This window comes from Rhinopithecus bieti, unplaced genomic scaffold (genome assembly GCF_001698545.2).
Source record: "Rhinopithecus bieti isolate Rb0 unplaced genomic scaffold, ASM169854v2 scaffold_36008, whole genome shotgun sequence".
Lineage (NCBI taxonomy): Eukaryota > Metazoa > Chordata > Mammalia > Primates > Cercopithecidae > Rhinopithecus > Rhinopithecus bieti.
Genome location: NW_016816204.1, coordinates 1612963 through 1631449, shown reverse-complemented (window position 1 = coordinate 1631449; position 18487 = coordinate 1612963). Strand labels below are relative to the sequence as shown.

The window sequence follows — 18487 nt, the reverse complement described above, 5'->3', positions numbered from 1 at the left end:
TATAGGCATAAGTCACCACACCCAGCAAGATAAATGGTATTTTAATGTACTGTTTTAAAAAACCAGAGTTAATGCAAAAAATGCATGATGAATAAAATTTTAAATAAAGACAGAGTCAGTATTGCTAATATTTCTTTTCATCCTGGCCTCTACTATGGCTCTGCACAGTACAATGCTAAGTAGCTCTCTAAAATAGCGTTTTGAGTTGTGTCTTTTTTGGTCCCGTTTATCTATTTGCCCTTGATATTCATTGTTACTCACTGCTGTTGTTAATGCCCCTTCCACTACTCCTTCCACCAGCGCCATAGGACAGCAGTTCCCAACCTTTTTGGTACCAGGGACCAATTTTGTTAAAGATAATTTTTTCGGCCGGGCGCGGTGGCTCAAGCCTGTAATCCCAGCACTTTGGGAGGCCGAGACGGGCGGATCACGAGGTCAGGAGATCGAGACCATCCTGGCTAACACAGTGAAACCCCGTCTCTACTAAAAAATACAAAAAAACTAGCCGGGCGAGGTGGCGGGCGCCTGTAGTCCCAGATACTTGGGAGGCTGAGGCAGGAGAATGGCGTAAACCCGGGAGGCGGAGCTTACAGTGAGCCGAGATCCGGCCACTGCACTCCAGCCTGGGCGACAGAGCGAGACTCCGTCTCAAAAAAAAAAAAGATAATTTTTCCACTGACAGTGGTGGCAGGGGCAGAGGCAGTGGTTTTACAATGAAACTGTTCCATGTCAGATCCTCAGGCATCAGTTAGATTCTCATAAGCAGCACACAACCTAGATCCCTCACATGCACAATTTACAATAGGGTTTGTGCTCCTATGAGATCTAATGCTGCTGCTGATCTGACAGGAGGTGGAGCTCAGGCAGTAATGCTTACTCGCTGGCCGCCTCCTGTGTAGCCCGGTTCCTAACAGGCCACTGACCAGTACTGGTTCGCACCCCAGGGGTGGGGGACCACTGCTGTAGGACATTCCTTCTTTTCAATCCTGCTTTTAGGAATTGGGTTTAGGCCTGGTAAGGTGGCTCACACCTGTAATCCCAGCACTTTAGGAAGCCGAGGCAGGAGGATTGCTTAAGACCAGGAGTTTGGGACCAGCCTGGGCAACACAGTGGCAACCAGCCTGGGCAACACATCTTTAAACAAAAAAAAAAGAGAAAGAATTGGGTCTAACATAGAAAAGTTCTGAATGAAACCCTGTTATTAAATTCCTCTATAATCTGGTCCACATTTACCTTTTAAAATGTTTTCTTTCCCTCCTACATGTTGCCTACTTTTTCTCCACTGTGTATTCCTTTATGGTTTCCTGAACTATGCCCCGTTGTTTTCCATCTCACTGTTTGCTCACTTTCTTCTGCCTAAGATGCCTTTCTTCCTAACTCCCGTTTTCTCAAGTCAAAATTGTCAGTATTGACTCTCCAGTAAGCCTTTAATGATCATACTCTTTCCTTCTCTGACCCCTGACCAACCAAAAATGATAAATATCTTCTCTGAATTTTGCTTCGTCCTTTTCTTTGATGCTCTGAGGGAAGGCACTGTGATTTCATATTCCCCATTGATTCCTTCTATATTGAGTGAATTAAATGTATTTGCTGGGTAGCATTTTGGTTGTGCAGAGGCCATATTCACTTTCTTTAAGCTAGATGAGAGGGAGCTAGCTGGGAGAAAGTATAGAAAAGTATCCTTAAATAGTAAGAATGGAAAGATATTCTTTACATACAGTTGACTGTTGAACAAAACAGGTTTGAAAAAACTTGCAAACGAACCACATAACCTGGTAATATCCAAAAAATTAAGAAAAGTTAAGTATGTCATGAATGCATGAAATATATGTAGTTACAAGTCTATCTTATTTTATTTTATTTTGTTTTTGAGACGGAGTCTCTCTCTGTCCCCCAGGCTGGAGTGCAGCGGTGCAATCTCAGCTCACTGCAGCCTCTGCCTCCTGGGTTCAAATGATTCTCCTCCCTCAGCCTTCCTGTAACTGGGATTATAGGCACACACGTTTCACCATGTTGGCCAGGTGACCTCAAACTCCTGACCTCAGGTGATCCACCCACCTTGGCCTCCCAAAGTAATCCCAGGCCTCCCTGGGATTACAGGCCTGAACCACCACGCCCTTCCTATTTTTTATCATTTACTACCATAAAATATATACATATCTGTTATAAAAAGTTAAAAATTATCAAAATGTATGCACACACAGACCGTGCATGATGCCATTTGCAGTTAAGAGAAATGTAAAGATGCAGTATTTAATAATGTCTGCATAAAATTGACTCTAGTACATAGTATACTACTCTAGTAATTTCATAGCCGCCTCTTGTTGCTGTTGCTGTAAACTCAAGTGTTTTTAATGTCAGCTTAAAATGCTATGTGATGCTAATTATCTCCTCATGGGTAGTTCATTTCTCCAGTAAATTGTTTATTGCAGTAAAAATTGATCTCTTGCAGTTCTTGAATTTTTTTGTGTGTTTAGTCCACCTTGAATAACACCATGGGACCCATATGAAGTGCTACCAGTGATGCTGGAAGTGCTCCCAAGAAGCAGAGAAAAGTGATGACATTGCAAGAAAAACTTGGATTGCTTGATATGTACCATAGACTGAGGTCTGCAGCTACGGTTGCCCATCATTTTAGACAGATGATTTATCTTGCAAACAGACAATGTAAACTTACAATGTAAATAAATACAGTATAGCACTATAAATTTATTTTCCCTTCTTTATGATTTTAATGTTTTCTCTAGCTTACTTTACTGTAAGAATATAGTATATAATACATATACAAAACATTTGTTAATTTTGTTATTGGTAAGGCTTCTGGTCCAGGTAGGCTATTAGTAGTTAAGTTTTTGAGGTTTCAAAAGTTGTAGGGGGGTGGTGCCCCAACCTCATCCCCCAACCACATTGTTCAAGAGTCAACTGTAGTAAGGCATTATCGAATCAGATTTTATGAACTTAGAATAATTAAACATGTAGACCAGGGACAGTTAGCCATATGTCAGCTATGCTAATGTGTTTTTCTTCTAGCCCTGATTCTCGGGCTAGAAGTTCTCTTTAAAATAACAGTAGTACAGGTCCTGTTTTACTGAGGTGTGTTTTTGTGTGAATTACCTAGAGAGTTCATCTGTTTAGATTTTCTGTTGGTAACATTCTGAAAGTTCACTAATATATTCCTATATAAAGTATAACAATCAGGAAAGTTAAGATGTGAGTTTCCATATATTATGTTGTCAAAAACTAAAGGTATTTTAATCAATAAATACTAACCATTTCTATAATAACTGTATTTTTTAAACAGAAATGAACGTTTAGTTTTTTAAATAAAGCTTTTCTCAAATTGAATAAGAAAAGGTAGAAATTGAAAAAACAGGGGATTGTATTTGATTCCCTGGTGATTTGGCAGCCTAAAACAACCCATTGCTTTATCTGTATCCAGGAACTGTGGAATATCTATCTACCTTGCATTTCTAGAAGTAAATTAGGGTATGAAGCTTGCAAGGGTCAAAAATCTGTAATTCATGGAAATAATCGTAAATTGAAGTGTGAACTTTAGTAACTCAATAGCAGCATTGGTGTAGAATTTCAAAAGACCTTTTTAATGTTTAAATGCACACATCATAGCTCTCTTAGTTCCGTTATTCTCTAGTGAGATTATGCCATCAGATACCATCTCTCACAGAAACTCAATATGATTTTAAATCCATAAACACTTTGTTTTCCTTGATCTTAAATTTAATTATTTTTTTGAGACAGGGTCTCACTCTGTCACCCAGGCTGGAGTGCAGTGGCGTGATCACAGCTCATTGCAGCCGTGACCTCCCAGGCTCAAGCAGATCCTCCCACCTCAGCATCCCAAGTAGCTAGGACTACAGGCACATGCCACCATGCCTGGCAAATTTTTTATTTTTTGTAGAGATGAGGTTTCCCTATGTTGCCCAGGCTGTGTTTTCCCTGTTTTTTTTCTTTTCTTTTCTTTTTTTGAGATGGAGTCTCGCTGTGTTGCCCAGGCTAGAGTGCAGTAGTGCAATCTCAGCTCACTGCAAGCTCTGCCTCCCAGGTTCATGCCATTCTCCTGCCTCAGCTTCCCAAGTAGCTGGGACTACAGGTGCCCGCCACCATGCCCAGCTAATTTTTTTGTATTTTAGTAGAGACGGGGTTTCACCATGTTAGCCAGGATGGTCTCGATCTCCTGACCTCGTGATCCGCCCTCCTTGGCCTCCCAAAGTGCTGGGATTACAGGCATGAGCAACTGCGCCTGGCCTTTCCCTGGTTTTTAAACATAGTAAAGAAAATCTTTTTTTCTCCTTTTGATAAAATGCAAAATAGGCTCAAATTTTGTTTCTACCTTGTGTCTTTCTGTCCCTGGTTGAGGAAGGTATTGCTGGCATCCAAGGTACCACCACTCTTTTTCAGCTGACTACAGTAAGAGAGTGGTTTGAAATTCTGTATTTAAGAGGGATGCCATTCATTGGATAAGCATGTTCCTTTGCCCTGTGTTGCAACACTTTAGTGAAAGGGCTAAATGAAGGAAAGAAATAGAAGGCACTAGGTTCAGGATGTTTAAGAGGAATAATACTAGGGTTTTTTTGTGTTTTTTTGTTTGTTTTTTGTTTTTGTTTTGAGGCTGGAGTGTAGTGGCACAATCTCGACTCACTGCCACCTCCGCCTCCTGGGTTCAAGTGAGTCTCCTGCCTCAGCCTCCCCAGTAGCTGGGATTACGGGCGTGCGCCACCACACCTGGCTAATTTTTGTATTTTTAGTAGAGATAGAATTTCATCATGTTGGCCATACTGGTCTCGAACTCCTGACCTCGTGATTCGCCCACCTTGGCCTCCCAAAGTGCTGGTGGGATTACAGGTCGTGCCCAGCCAACACTAGAGTTTTATATATACATGGAGAAGATGGAACAGATCTGCTTTATCTAATAAAATAGTTCATGAAAGGGGACTGAACTTGCAGAAGAAATTTAATATTGGTATAGTAGAAGCACTGTAATGTAGCTACAGGCCTAGAAGTCAGGAGACCTGGACTCTCCCCTTACTGTGCCATTCTGGACAAGTTACTTCAGCCTCCTAGAGTGCAGTTTCTTCTTCTGGTAACTTTGGACAGTTTAGGCTATATGCAAATGTGAGCAGCAGCTTTGGTACGAGGAAGACACTGTTGACATAGATGACTTCTGGAACTCAAAGTGCTCTTCCTTTTATGCTCCCATTAATTCAGCACATAGTTACTGAGGCATACAAGATACCCAGCTAGGTGCTATATCCCATTTTACTACATCAGCTCTTCTCTAATCCAATTTGTTACCTTCTTTTGAATTTTTTCATTGATTGAACTTCTATAATAACTGTACTAAAGCACATCCTTAAAGAATGTTCGAAATACATGGTTAATTCTGACTGTGGCTTGTTTTGTTTAGAAGAGTGCTACCCTTATGTTGTACCTAACATTGAAAGCTAATAAGAATCTAAAAAAAAAATGTGCTTTAAAAAAAAATGGACAGCTTTAATCAGCAGAGTTTTATTTGATTCTGAAAACATAATTTTAGATTTCTAGAAATACATGCTACTCATAGTAGAGGATATTGAATGAAAGAATTTAATCTTTCACCCTTTCAGTCGTTCTCATAACTTCATACCCTTTAGACCATGATACTGAGGCCCCTACAGCTATTCTCTGTCTTTCCTCAACAGGAATGAATAAAAGTTGGTATACTAGGGAGAAGAAGAATGAGGGTTAATATTATTAGAATGGGCCAGGACGGTGGCTCACGCCTGTAATCCCAGCATTTTGGGGGGTTGAGGTGGGTGGATCATGAGGTCAGGAGATAGAGACCATCCTGGCTAACACGGTGAAACCCCGTCTCTACCAAAAAATACAAAAAATTAGCCCAGCATGGTGGCAGACGCCTGTAGTCCCAGCTACTACTCGGGAGGGTGAGGCAGGAGAATGGCGTGAACCTGGAAGGCAGAGCTTGCAGTGAGCGAGATTGCGCAACTACACTCCAGCCTGGGTGACAGAGCGAGACTCCGTCTCAAAAAAAAAAAAAAAAAGATTATTAGGATGATGGCATTTTATTTATGCCTTTGTATTTGCAAATTTGAAATACTATATATTTTCCCTTAGGACTTACTAAGGGGAAAAAAATCAATTAAAATGGCAGGACTACAGATAAATTATAGTCACCATTTTGATAAGCATAATAGATTGATTCTAAACCTCTCTACTAGTTTTAACATTTGCTTTAATTTTGTCTTTATCTAATGAAGATCATTATTTGTATTATTTTCTTAATGTTAATCATACCCTCATTTGTAGCATTTAGACTTCCAAGAATATAATGGTAGGTATTTGTTTCAAATTTTTTTAGTTACCCAAATATGAATTTACTTTTTTTTTTTTTTTTTTTTGAGGCGGAGTCTTGCTCTGTCTCCCAGGCTGGAGTGCAGTGGTGCAATCTCGGCTTACTGCACGCTCCGCCCGCCGGGTTCACGCATTCCCCTGCCTCAGCCTCCTAAGTACTTGAGTCTACAGGCGCTCACCACCATGCCCAGCTGATTTTTTGTTTTTTTTTTTAGTAGAGACGGGGTTTCACCATGTTGACCAAGATGGTCTTGATTCCCTGACCTCGTGATCATTTGCCCGCCTCGGCCTCCCAAAGTGCTGGGATTACAGGCGTGAGCCACCGGACCCGGCCATGAATTAGCTTTTTACATTTGTGGACAACTTTTTTGTTTTAACAAAAACTATTGGCTGGGCGTGATGGCTTACGCCTGTTATACCAGCACTTTGGGAGGCCAAGGCAGGCAAATCGCTTGAGCCCGGGAGTTCAAGACCAGCCTGGGCAACATGGTGAAAACTTGTCTGTACAAAAAATACAAAAATTAGCCAGGCTTGTGGCTGGTGCACACCTGTAGTCCCAGCTATTCCGGAAGCTAACCTCAGAGGATTACTTGAGCCCTGGAGATAGGGGCTGCAGTGAGCCAAGATCACACCACTGCATTCCAGCCTGGGTGATAGAGTAAGACATTGTCTCCAAAAAAAAAAAAAACTTTTTTGAAAAGAGAACTATTACTTTCCTTCAGTTTAACACTGAAGGTGAGATACCTATAATGGATCAATCTGCCTCATCTGATAGTCCTAGGAATAGTAATCATTTAAGGCATACATTTTTTAAAAAATGTAACTCCTTTGTTTCAGACCTCTTAAGTCATGAAAATGCAGCAACGCTGAATGATGTAAAGACGTTGGTCCAGCAGCTATACACCACACTGTGCATTGAGCAGCACCAGTTAAACAAGGAAAGGGAGCTTATTGAAAGACTAGAGGATCTCAAAGAGCAGCTGGCTCCCCTGGAAAAGGTAAAACTTCAAATCTCAGGTTTTTCACCTTACCTGTATTTTTTCCAGAGTATGTATGTTTCTGTTTTTTCTTGTAAGTTTTATGCAGTTGAGTCATGTCAATCAAATTAGTTCTTTAGTTTATGGGACTGAACCATAAAAAAGCTTAAGTCACAGCTAAGAAAGGGCTTAAAAAGGAATCATTTGGAGCCTTGATAATGGACTTAAGAGCTTTCAGTTCTGAATGTACCGCCCTTAACCAGATTTACCACCTTTAAAATTAAGATCAGAATAATTGCTGATCAGGAAAGGCTCTTGAGTATAGTGGATAATGATTTTAGCCAAGTTAAGAAGGAATATTATAGTTGGCCCTCTGTTATCTGTAGGTTCTACATTCGCAGATTTAACCAACCTCGGATAGAAGATATTTGGTGGGGGGTGGGGGGACAATAAAGCATAACAAGGCTGGGCGTGGTGGCTCACACCTGTAATCCCAACGCTTTGGGAGGCCAAGGCAGGCCGATCACCTGAGGTCAGGAGTTTGAGACCAGCCTGCCCAACATGGCAAAACCCCGTCTCTACTAAAAATATAAAAATTAGCCCGGCGTCGTGGCATCATGTGCCTATAGTCCCAGCTACTCAGGAGGCTGAGGCACGAGAATCACTTGAACCCAGGAGGCGGAGGTTGCAGGGAGCCAAAACTGCACTACTGCACTCCAGCCTGGACAACAGAGCAAGACTCTGTCTCAAAAACAAACAAAACAACAACAACAACAAAAAATACAAATTTAAAAAATCAATACAATAACTACATAGCATTTACATTGTATTATAAGTAACTAGAGATGATTTAAAGCATATGGGAATATATGTATAGGTTATATGCAGATACCATCCCATTTTATATAAGGGACTTTAACATTTATGTATTTTGATATCTTGGTTTGGGGGGTATACTGGAACCAATTCACCACAGATACCTAGGGACAACTGTATATAGACTATTATGCAACTATTAAAGGGACTATATAGATTTAATTTGCCATAGAAACCAAATTATAAAATAGTGTGCATACTATGATCCAGTTTTTACATGTGTTATATATATACCTATACGCATTTATATATATACATACACAGAGAAAGAAATCAGAAGGAATACATTCCAAAATGCTAGTACAGTAGTCGGGTTATGACTGATTTTTCTTTACATGTTTCTGAATGTTTACAATGAATATATGTTACCTTTATTTTTTCTATGGTATTTCAATTTTAAGAAATCAGATTGTAAGGAGAAAGGAGGGGAACAAATACTCTTAGTAGTTTGCATTTTCTGATTCCTGAAAAATAATTTTCATCGTTTATAGAATATTTACTATGTTTCATGAATTGTGCTAGTATTTTACCTATATTTTCTTATTTAGTCTTCGGAACAACTCTTTAATGAAGTTAATGGTGATTTGCAGATCAAGGCTCTGAATTGAGCTGCTTTAAATCCCGAGTCCGTGTTCTGCCCCTAGTATATCACTGGAGTTAAAACTGAGAATAGATTAAATCGTGTATGCAACAGTGAAAGAATATAGCTATGTGTGCATTTCCCTCTTTCAGAGAAGATAATCTTGTGATTGGATGAAGACCTGTTGAAACTGAGTTATTCATGCCCGTATTTTCACCCACTTCTAGGGTGAAACATAAAATACAAATGCCCTGAATAGTAGTTATACTTATATGTATATATATATTTTTCAAGGCGGTTTCATTCTGTCACCCAGGCTGTAGTGCAGTGGTATGATCTTGACTCACTGCATCCTCCAGTTCCTGGGCTCAAGCGATTCACCCACCTCAGCCTCCCGATAGCTGGGACTACAGGGATGTGCCACCATGCCCTGCTGATTTTTGTATTTTTTGTAGAGATGGAATTTCGCCATCTCTACAAGATTGCCCAGGCTCATCTTGAACTCCTGGGCTCAAGCAGGCCGCCCACCTTGACCTACCAAAATGCTGGGATTACAGATGTGAGCCACTGCACCTGGCCTAAGATATTTTATTCAGTGAAAACTGCAGATACTATTTAGGAAGACAAGCTATATTTACTAGAACTGAGACTTGTGTCTTGATTATGAGCCCTGTTTCTTTAGTGAACATAGAACAGTTTAAACCTTTTTAAATTGGTTTTATGTCAAAATGCCTTACGATTATGTGTGCCCAATAGGTACGAATTGAGATTAGCAGAAAAGCTGAGAAGAGGACCACTTTGGTGCTATGGGGTGGCCTTGCCTACATGGCCACACAGTTTGGCATTTTGGCCCGGCTTACCTGGTGGGAATATTCCTGGGACATCATGGAGCCAGTAACATACTTCATCACTTATGGAAGTGCCATGGCAATGTATGCATATTTTGTAATGACACGCCAGGTAAGAATTCCTCTTCAAGTAACTTTTTATGAGATAGTAGTAAAGTTTTAATTGTCAAAAGAGTTTTCTCTTTTTTCTCATTTTCTAAGGCCAGTTTTCTTTAAGTACTCATCCTTTACACGCACACACACACACGTGTGCCACTTGTGTATTAGGCAATATTCCAAGCAAATGCTGTAGATAGAGAGGTAGATAAAAGACATGGATGACAGTTGCGTCTCATATTTAATATGGCTGCTGTTGGACATATGCATTTTCTTTCTGTTGTTAGATCAGTGGTCACAACCTATTTGTGTTTGGGAAAATGACAGCACAAGAATGTTGTTTAACCTTTCTTGGCCTTCCGAATGTGTCTAATAGAGAAGAAAGTAAACTGTTTTATGTCCTACAATTGCTTGCTCAGACTTTTTTAGCACCTAGTGGCATGTCTGGCTCATACTAGTCACTGTGAACGGAACTGAACAGTCACATCATTCTTATCTGATCACAGCTCTGGGCATGGCTTGCATCTGTGACATTTCTTTCTCTCTCTCTCTCTCTCTCTCTCTGGTGTGTGTGTGTGTGTGTGTGTGTGTGTGTGTGTGTGTGTGTATCTTTAGCGCTTGCTCTCTTGTGCTCTCTCTCTCTTCTCTCTCATTTACACACACTTTTAATGGCTTCTCTTTATCTACTGATTTAAGTCCAAACTCCTTAGCCTGGGTATTCATAACAGGTTGCTATCTGTCCTTTTCAGATGTCTCTCAACTCCTCTGTGTATGTTCTAAACAAGCCAAATTCTATTCTGTATTCCCCACAGTGACCTGAGTTTTCCACCCTTTTGTTCCTTACTTCACATCATTCTTTCAACTGGGAAAGTTCTCCCTGTTGATCTCTACCTGTCATCTTTCAAGGTTTACTTAAATGTTTATCTTTCATGAGCCTTTGACCAATTCCTTGTAGCTAACTTGGATCTCTCCCTCTTCTAAATTCCTATAACATATTGTGCCTCTCATTTTACTCATCCCATGTGCTCCCTTTTATTGTAATTATTATATGCTCTCTTTTTCTCTGTATTAGACTGTAGTATCTTTTTTTTTTTTTGGAGACGGAGTCTGTCACCCAGGCTGGAGCACAGTGGCGCGATCTCTGCTCACTGCAAGCTCCGCTGCCTCCTGGGTTCACACCATTCTCCTGCCTCAGCCTCCCGAGAAGCTGGGACTACAGGCGCCTGCCACCACGCTCAGCTAATTTTTTTGCATTTTTAGTAGAGACGGGGTTTCACCGTGTTCAGCAGGATGGTCTCGATCTCCTGACCTCGTGACCTGCCCGCCTCGGCCTCCCAAAGTGCTGGGATTATAGGCGTGAGCCATCACGCCCAGCCTAGACCGTAATATCTTTTGAGGCTAAGCATTTGGTTTTATTCAGTTTTTATTTCTAAGATCTTATTTCTAAAACTTAAGTCTTTAAGTCTAAAAGACTTAAGTCTAAGTCTTTTAGATAAAAGGCACATGTTACACAGTGATTTATGTCTACATTCCCTTAGGCACTGTGTAACATGTGCCTTACATCTAAAATACTAAATGAACTGAACATGTCAAATAAATGACACAGTGCTTTGGGAGGCCAAGGCAGGAGGATCACTTGAAGCTAGGAGTTTGAGACCAGCATGAGCAACATAGCAAGACCCTGTCTCTACCAAAAAACAATTTTTTTAATTAGCCAGGTGTGGTGGCATATGCCTATAGTCCTAGCTACTTGGGAGGCTGAGGCAGGAGGATCACTTGAGGCCAGGAGTTTGAGGTTACAGTGAGCTGTGATCATGCCCCTGTACTCCAGTGACAGTGCAAGACCCTGTGTCATAAGTAAATAGATAAATAACAGCCATGTTTTCAGCCAAACACTAATTTTTTCCAATTATACCTTAAATCTAAAGATCACCCTTGATATATCTCTTGCTGATTAACTGGGTACAAAATGGTGGTATTTCCTTGTGGAGTTTGCACTTCCTTGATTACTGAAGAGGTGAAGCATTCTTTCCACTGTGAGATACTCATACCTTTTGCTTGGTCATTACTATTAAGTACCTTTTGCTAAGCCTAATTATGTGTCAAGCATTTTACATCTAGTAACATGAGTACCTATATTCATATATTTAACCTCAACCCTGTAAGTATTTATATATCCCCATTCCATAGATGAGGAAACTGAGTCTCCAAGAGGATAAGTAATCTGCCCAAACATTATATCTAGTTCACTGTAGGACAAGGAATTGAACCCAGATTTGTGTGACTCTGTAGGCTGCTTACTTTCTACTCAATTATACTGCCTTCCCTTGAGTTCATTTATGAGGAGTAACTTTTGAAAATTATAATTAGAATAGAAATAAAAATATATTGGGGAAATAATTACTGCTTACAAAAAGCTGTTTTGTAAATGTTTTCTGTATTAGACTTGAATATAGTGTTACCACTTTCTCCCTTCTCATGCTGCTGTAGAATCTTTAATGCCTTACCTGTCCTACTAGTTAAATGCTCCATTCTCTGATTCCCAAAATAGTCTTGCTGCCCCCAAGTGACAAGTTGCAAAATAGCAGTAGTAAACAATTTAGTCACTATTCACTTACGAATAGGAAAACAGTGACCAAATAAAATGTAGTTTTCACATTAAATATTTTTACTAACATATCCATCTGAAACCCCGAAGCAAATGCCTGTTCGGTGGCATTTAAACTCTTCTAAACTGCTGTTACTGTGAGTTGCTGTACTTGTTAGCAATCTAAATATATGCCAATAATATGTTAAGTTCCAAAGAATCTTTCTAAGATGGCAAGCTCCTTGAAAGCATAAAATCAAATGGAATATTGAGTGTTGCTGATTAATATTTCAGTAGAATCTGAGCACTGATTTCTACTATGTAGAAAAGGAGCTGGGCAGTAAGACTTGCCTGTGGGAGCTGTGTCATTGTGCACATGGACCAGCCGTCCCACCATCTGGCCCATGCCTTTTCAATGAAGGGGATGATGTTGCCTCATGGGAGTGAGCATTGATTCTTGGGGAGTAAAAACATTTTACATATTATAATGCATAAACAGATAAACAGTATATTAAACCTCCTTTGGGAAGTAGGAGTAATCAGGAAAAAATGCCTTAAAAGGCTACTTAGGGGGGCAATAATGAAAAAAGTGTTGATAAATAGTGACCTAGCCTTTAATACCCTTTACCTCCTCAATTCCAATAACCGTCATTTATATTGTACTCCAGCAAACCACTTCAATGGCTGTTCAGGGCCTTCTTTCCTAGAACTGTCCCACTTATAATATAAATTAGTATGTTAATTTCTGATAATTTATTTTCTTTCTAGACCTTTTATTCACTCACTCATTCCTTTGACCTCCTCCAGACCTTTAAGCTACTGGCATCTTTCTCTTAACTTTTTACTATCACCTTCCTCCTGTATCACTTCCTTTTCTGTCCAATTTAAACTGTGTTGTCATTCTCTTGTTAGTATCCTACCATCCCTGCCCTTTTGTCTTTCTACAGTATGTACTCTATAAACTCCTAATATCGGATTAATCTAGCCCTTTATCCTATCTCTGTCTAGGCTATTAAATATTGCTAGAGAAAAATCATGTCATAGTGTAGAATGGGCCACTGCTTGTGTTTCTAATCACGTTTTCTTCCCTCATATCCCCATAGTAGTTATTCTAAGACTTCACATCAAGATCCCCATCCCACCTTTAACCTTGCCTCCTACTTCTCCTAGAAAATTGAAATTAACAGATAGAAGCTTTCTAATTCTTAAGACTGTAAATGCAACTATATCTGTACCGAATTTTACACTATTTCCATCAAATTCCAAGAAAAGGTGGCATTTTCCTATTTAGGGCTAGCCCCTCCACATGTTCTTAGTCCCGTTCCTTCCTCCTAGTATCTTATTCCAGTTTATTTTTTGTGTTCCCTGTGTTTTCAACCTCTCCTTCTCTGACTGTCTTTCCTAATGAAATTATCTGCATCTTTTCTCACTTACTATCAAATCACTTTTTTTTTTTTTTGAGACAGGGTTTTACTCTGTCTCTTAGGCTTGAATGCAGTGGCATAATCACAGCTCACTGAAGCATCTACCTCCCAGACCCGAGCAATTCTCCCACCTCAGCCTCATGAGTACCTGAGACTGTAGGCATGTGCCACCTTCCCCAGCTAATTTTTAAAAATTTTTTGTAGACAGGGTTTCCCTGCGTTGCCCAGTCTGGTCTCGAACTCCTGAACTCAGGTGATCCTCCACCTCAGTCTCTCAAAATGCTAGGATTACAGGCATGAGCCACTGCACCCAGCCCAAATCACAGAAATTTTAGAATAGAGTCTAGTACATAGTTGCTCAGTAAATGCTTGTTGCCCAAAAGAGGAAGCACAGAATAGATTTGAATAAACTTAGTGTGTATATTTACATCCTAAGGGAACATAGGTGAATAGCCTAGTAACAGCATGTTAGATGAATGTAGAGGGCTTTCCCTCAAGTTCTTAATCCACTAATTATCCCTTCAGTCAATTCAGACCTCGATTTTATTCATTTTAAAAAGGTTTCCACAAACCCTTTAGCTATCAGTCTTCCAATATCTATTATCTGTCATCATCAATAATTAAATATTTACTCTGTTTCTAGTTGTAGCATACTAGGCAATCAACCAGTCCTCCCATAAGAAAATTTAGAATTGTTAGACAAAACTATACACATCTGCTTGAAGATACTAGAGAACTAACAAAATAGCAAAAATTACTAGGTGAGGGTCTAAATAAGAGGAGTCCCAGGAAAATGAGACTAGTATTTAGGTGTGCTTTTTCCTCTGGGAATTTATGCTAATTGAGGAGGGTATAGTGGAGAGGCCAAGAAGCTGAGCACACTTGTTAGCCTAGAGGAACCACAGCCTTAGAGATTGGTGTCTAATGATCACTAGAGTAGGTGAAACAGAAACCATCTTGCTTTGGTTTGGAACCTGTAAAGGCTACCATTGTAGAATAAGGATGAACCTATTATAGGCTCTCTCAAGTACTGTAGCTCATCTTTCATTCATCTCAATCCTGTAAATTAGATTGAGGTAGTCTTGGAATACTGGTAATCCCCGAGTGCTGATGCTTACAGGCTTAATGCAGAAGCAAATATAAATCATCCCTGGGAGGAGATAACATTATTCTAACCCTTAAATTATTTCTACAAATAATTTTGCTTTTTTATTTTTTTATTTTTATTTTATTTTATTTTTTTAAGACAGGGTCCCACTCTGTTGCCCGGGTTGGAGTGCAGTGGCACAATCATGACTCACTGCAGCCTCAAACTCCCAGGCTCAAGCAGCCCTCCCTCTTAGCTTCCTGAGTAGCTGGGACTACAAGCACGTGCCACCATGCCCAGCTAGGTTTTTTTTGGCATTTTTTGGAGAGCTGTAGTTTCTCCGTGTCACTCTGACTGGTCTCAAACTCCTGGGCTTAAGTGATCTGCCTGCCTCGGCCTCCCAAAGTGCTGGATTACAGGTGTGAGCCACCGTGTCTGGCCAGTTTTGCAAACATTAAATTAGACCTACAATAAAAATAAGCAGATACACAAATACCTACAGAAACAATAGACATTACAGACACAAGGACTCCAGATATTGGTATTATCAGACATAGCCTTTAAAATAAATATACTTACTATATTCAGGGAGATAAACAACAAGGTTGAGAATATTGGCAGATAACTTGATTTTTTTTTAAAGAACCCATTGAAAAATTTTAGAAATGAAATATAATGGATGAGTTTAATAGTAAATTAGACGTGACCTTGAGTGAGGCACAAGAAGCTATTCAAAATGAAATGTGCAGATACAGAAAGATGTAAAATATAGGAAAGGGTAAGAGACACAGGACACAGTGGAAAGGCCTAATATATATTTAATTTTATTGGAGTCTCGGAGAAGAGAGAGAGGATGGGAAGAAACAATAAATAAAGAGTTAATGGCTGAGAATTTTCCAAAATGATGAAAGACATCCATTTACAGATTTAAGAATTCCAACCAGTATCAACCAATATAAAAACCGGGCGCAGTGGCTCATGCCTGTAATCCCAGCACTTTGGGAGCCCGAGGTGGGCAGATCACTTGAAGCCAGGGGTTTGAGACCAGCCTGGCCAACATGGTGAAACCCCTTCTCTACTAAAAATACAAAAATTAGCTGGGCATGTTGGCGCACATCTGTAATCCCAACTACTCAGGAGGCTGAGGCATGAGGATCACTTGAACCTGAGAGACAGAGGTTGCAGTGAACTGAGATCACACCACTGCACTCCAGCCTGGGTGATAGAGCGAGACTATGTATCAAAAAAATAAAATAAAAATAAAAAAGGAAATTTCCATTGAAACATATTGGTAGTAAAACTTCAAAAGCCAAAGCCAAATGGAAAAATCTTAAAAGCAGCCAAAGAGAGAAAAAGTTTGCCTTCAAAGGAGTCCCTGTTAGACTGAATGCTGACTTCTCAATAGCAGCAGTGAAAGCCAATGGGATAGTATCTCCAATTTTTAGAAAGAAAATAACTGTCATCTTAGAATTCTATACTCAGCAAAAAATGTCTTTCCAAAATAAAGACATTTTCAGACAAACAGAGAATTTGTCACCATCAGATCTGCACTGAAGGAGATACTAACAGATGTTCTTTGGGCAGAAGAAAGATTATCACACATGAAAATCAGAAAAGCAGAAAGGAATAAAGAGCAACAAAAATGGTAAACCTGTGAGTGATGAGTCTAAACAAATATTAAATATATAAAACAATTATAATAAACTCTTAAGGAATTTAAGATATAGAGAGAATTAAAATATGCAACAACAGGCCGGTCTCATGCCTATAATCCCAGCACTTTGGGAGGCTGAGGCAGGCAGATCATTTGAGGTCAGGAGTTTGAGACCAGCCTGGCCAACATGGCAAAACCTCGTCTTTACTAAAAATACAAAAAAATCAGCTGGGCATGGTGGCACACACCTGTAACTCTAACTACTGGGGAGACTGAGGCATGAGAATTGCTTGAACCCAGGAGGTGGAGGTTGCAGTGAGCCGGGATCGCGCCACTGCACTCCAGCCTGGGTGACAGAGTGAGACTCTGTCTCAAAAATAAATAAATTAATTAATTAATTAATTAAATGTGCAACAACAATGGCATATATGTCTGGAGCAGGTAAATAGACTTAAAATGTTCTAATATTCCTTCATTGTCTGGGAATAAGGTAGAAGTACCACTCCTATTCACCTTTGAAGAGGAGGCCCTAGCCAGTGCAGAAGGCAAGAACAGAATATGGAAGATAAAAGGATTGGAAAGAAAGAAAACTGACACTTAGAGATTTTGTACATGAAAAAATACAGAAGAAATGTACAGATAATTGGTTAGGATCCGTGAGTGAGTTTCATAAGGTTATTGGATACAAGGTCAGTGTATGTAAATCAATTGCATATCTATATGCTAGCAACAAATGGTTAGAAAATGAAAATAATTTAAAGCTGCACCTTAAAACTACTTTTAAAAATACATAGACCACATGTAGAAGGCAAAGAAGGGGGGAAAACCCTAGAAATATATTGTATAAAAAATGTATAAGACTCTATCCAAACATGTCAGTTCTACCCAACTGATCCATTAGATTCAGTGCAATCCCAGTCAGTCAAAAACCCAACAGATTTGGGGATTGGGGAAGAGATTTGAATAGACTGCTTCTAAAACTGATATGGAAATGTAAAAGACTAAGAAAAGCCAATAAACTCTTGAAGAAAAACTGAGTAAGAGGATTTGCTCTATTAGATATGAAGACTACAGCTTTAGTTACAACACTTCAATGACAGTGGCACAAAGATAGACCTATAGAATAGAAGAGTATAGAAACAGACCCAGTGTAAATGAACTTTCTATTTTAAAAAGTGATGGCCGGGCGCGGTGGCTTAAGCCTGTAATCCCAGCACTTTGGGAGGCCGAGACGGGCGGATCACAAGGTCAGGACATCGAGACCATCCTGGCGAACATGGTGAAACCCCGTCTCTACTAAAAAAATACAAAAAAACTAGCCGGGCGAGGTGGCAGGTGCCTGTAGTCCCAGCTACTCGGGAGGCTGAGGCAGGAGAATGGCATAAACCCGGGAGGCGGAGCTTGCAGTGAGCTGAGATCCGGCCACTGCACTCCAGCCTGGGCGACAGAGCGAGACTCAAAAAAAAAAAAAAAAAGTGATGGGTCATGCCTGTAATCCCAGCGCTTTGGGAGGCCAAGGTGGGAGAATCAATCACTTGAGGCCAGGGGTTCACGACCAGCATGGACAACATAGTGAGACCCTATTGCTAAAAGAATTTTTTTAATTAGTTGAGTGTGGTGGTGTGCACCTGTAGGTACCAGCTACTCAGGAGGCCAAGGTGAGAGGATTAATTGAGCCCAGGAGTTTGAGGTTGCAGTGAGCTATGATTGCACCACTGTACTCCAGCCTTGGTGGCAGAGTGAGACTCAAAAATAAATAAACAAAAAAGATGGCCCTACAAAGAAAGGAGGGTCTTCTTCAATAAATGGTGCTAGGATAATTGAATGCCTATATTAAAAAATGAAATAACCCCATTTTATACTATAAACAAGAATAAATTCCAGGTGAATTGTAGATTTAAATGTGATAGGTAATGTAATAAAACTCCTATAAGAGAATATCTTAATGACTATAGAGAATGATTTCTTACACAGAATGAAAAGCACTAACCA

The 18487-nt window shown here is 39.9% G+C and overlaps 1 protein-coding gene across 2 annotated transcripts in view; it reads left to right on the top strand.

The window, feature by feature from the left end:
* The window catches only part of MCU (mitochondrial calcium uniporter), a 214478-nt gene that overhangs the window by 190750 nt on the left and 5241 nt on the right, over positions 1-18487 (top strand). For both annotated transcript variants that reach the window (XR_001881944.1, XM_017854580.1), the window contains 2 exons: positions 7204-7364; positions 9556-9759. Coding sequence is in view for 1 of the 2 variants with exons in the window: in XM_017854580.1 (XP_017710069.1) it covers positions 7204-7364; positions 9556-9759 (365 nt within the window). In the remaining variant the exon portion in view is untranslated. The remainder of the gene's footprint in view (positions 1-7203; positions 7365-9555; positions 9760-18487) is intronic.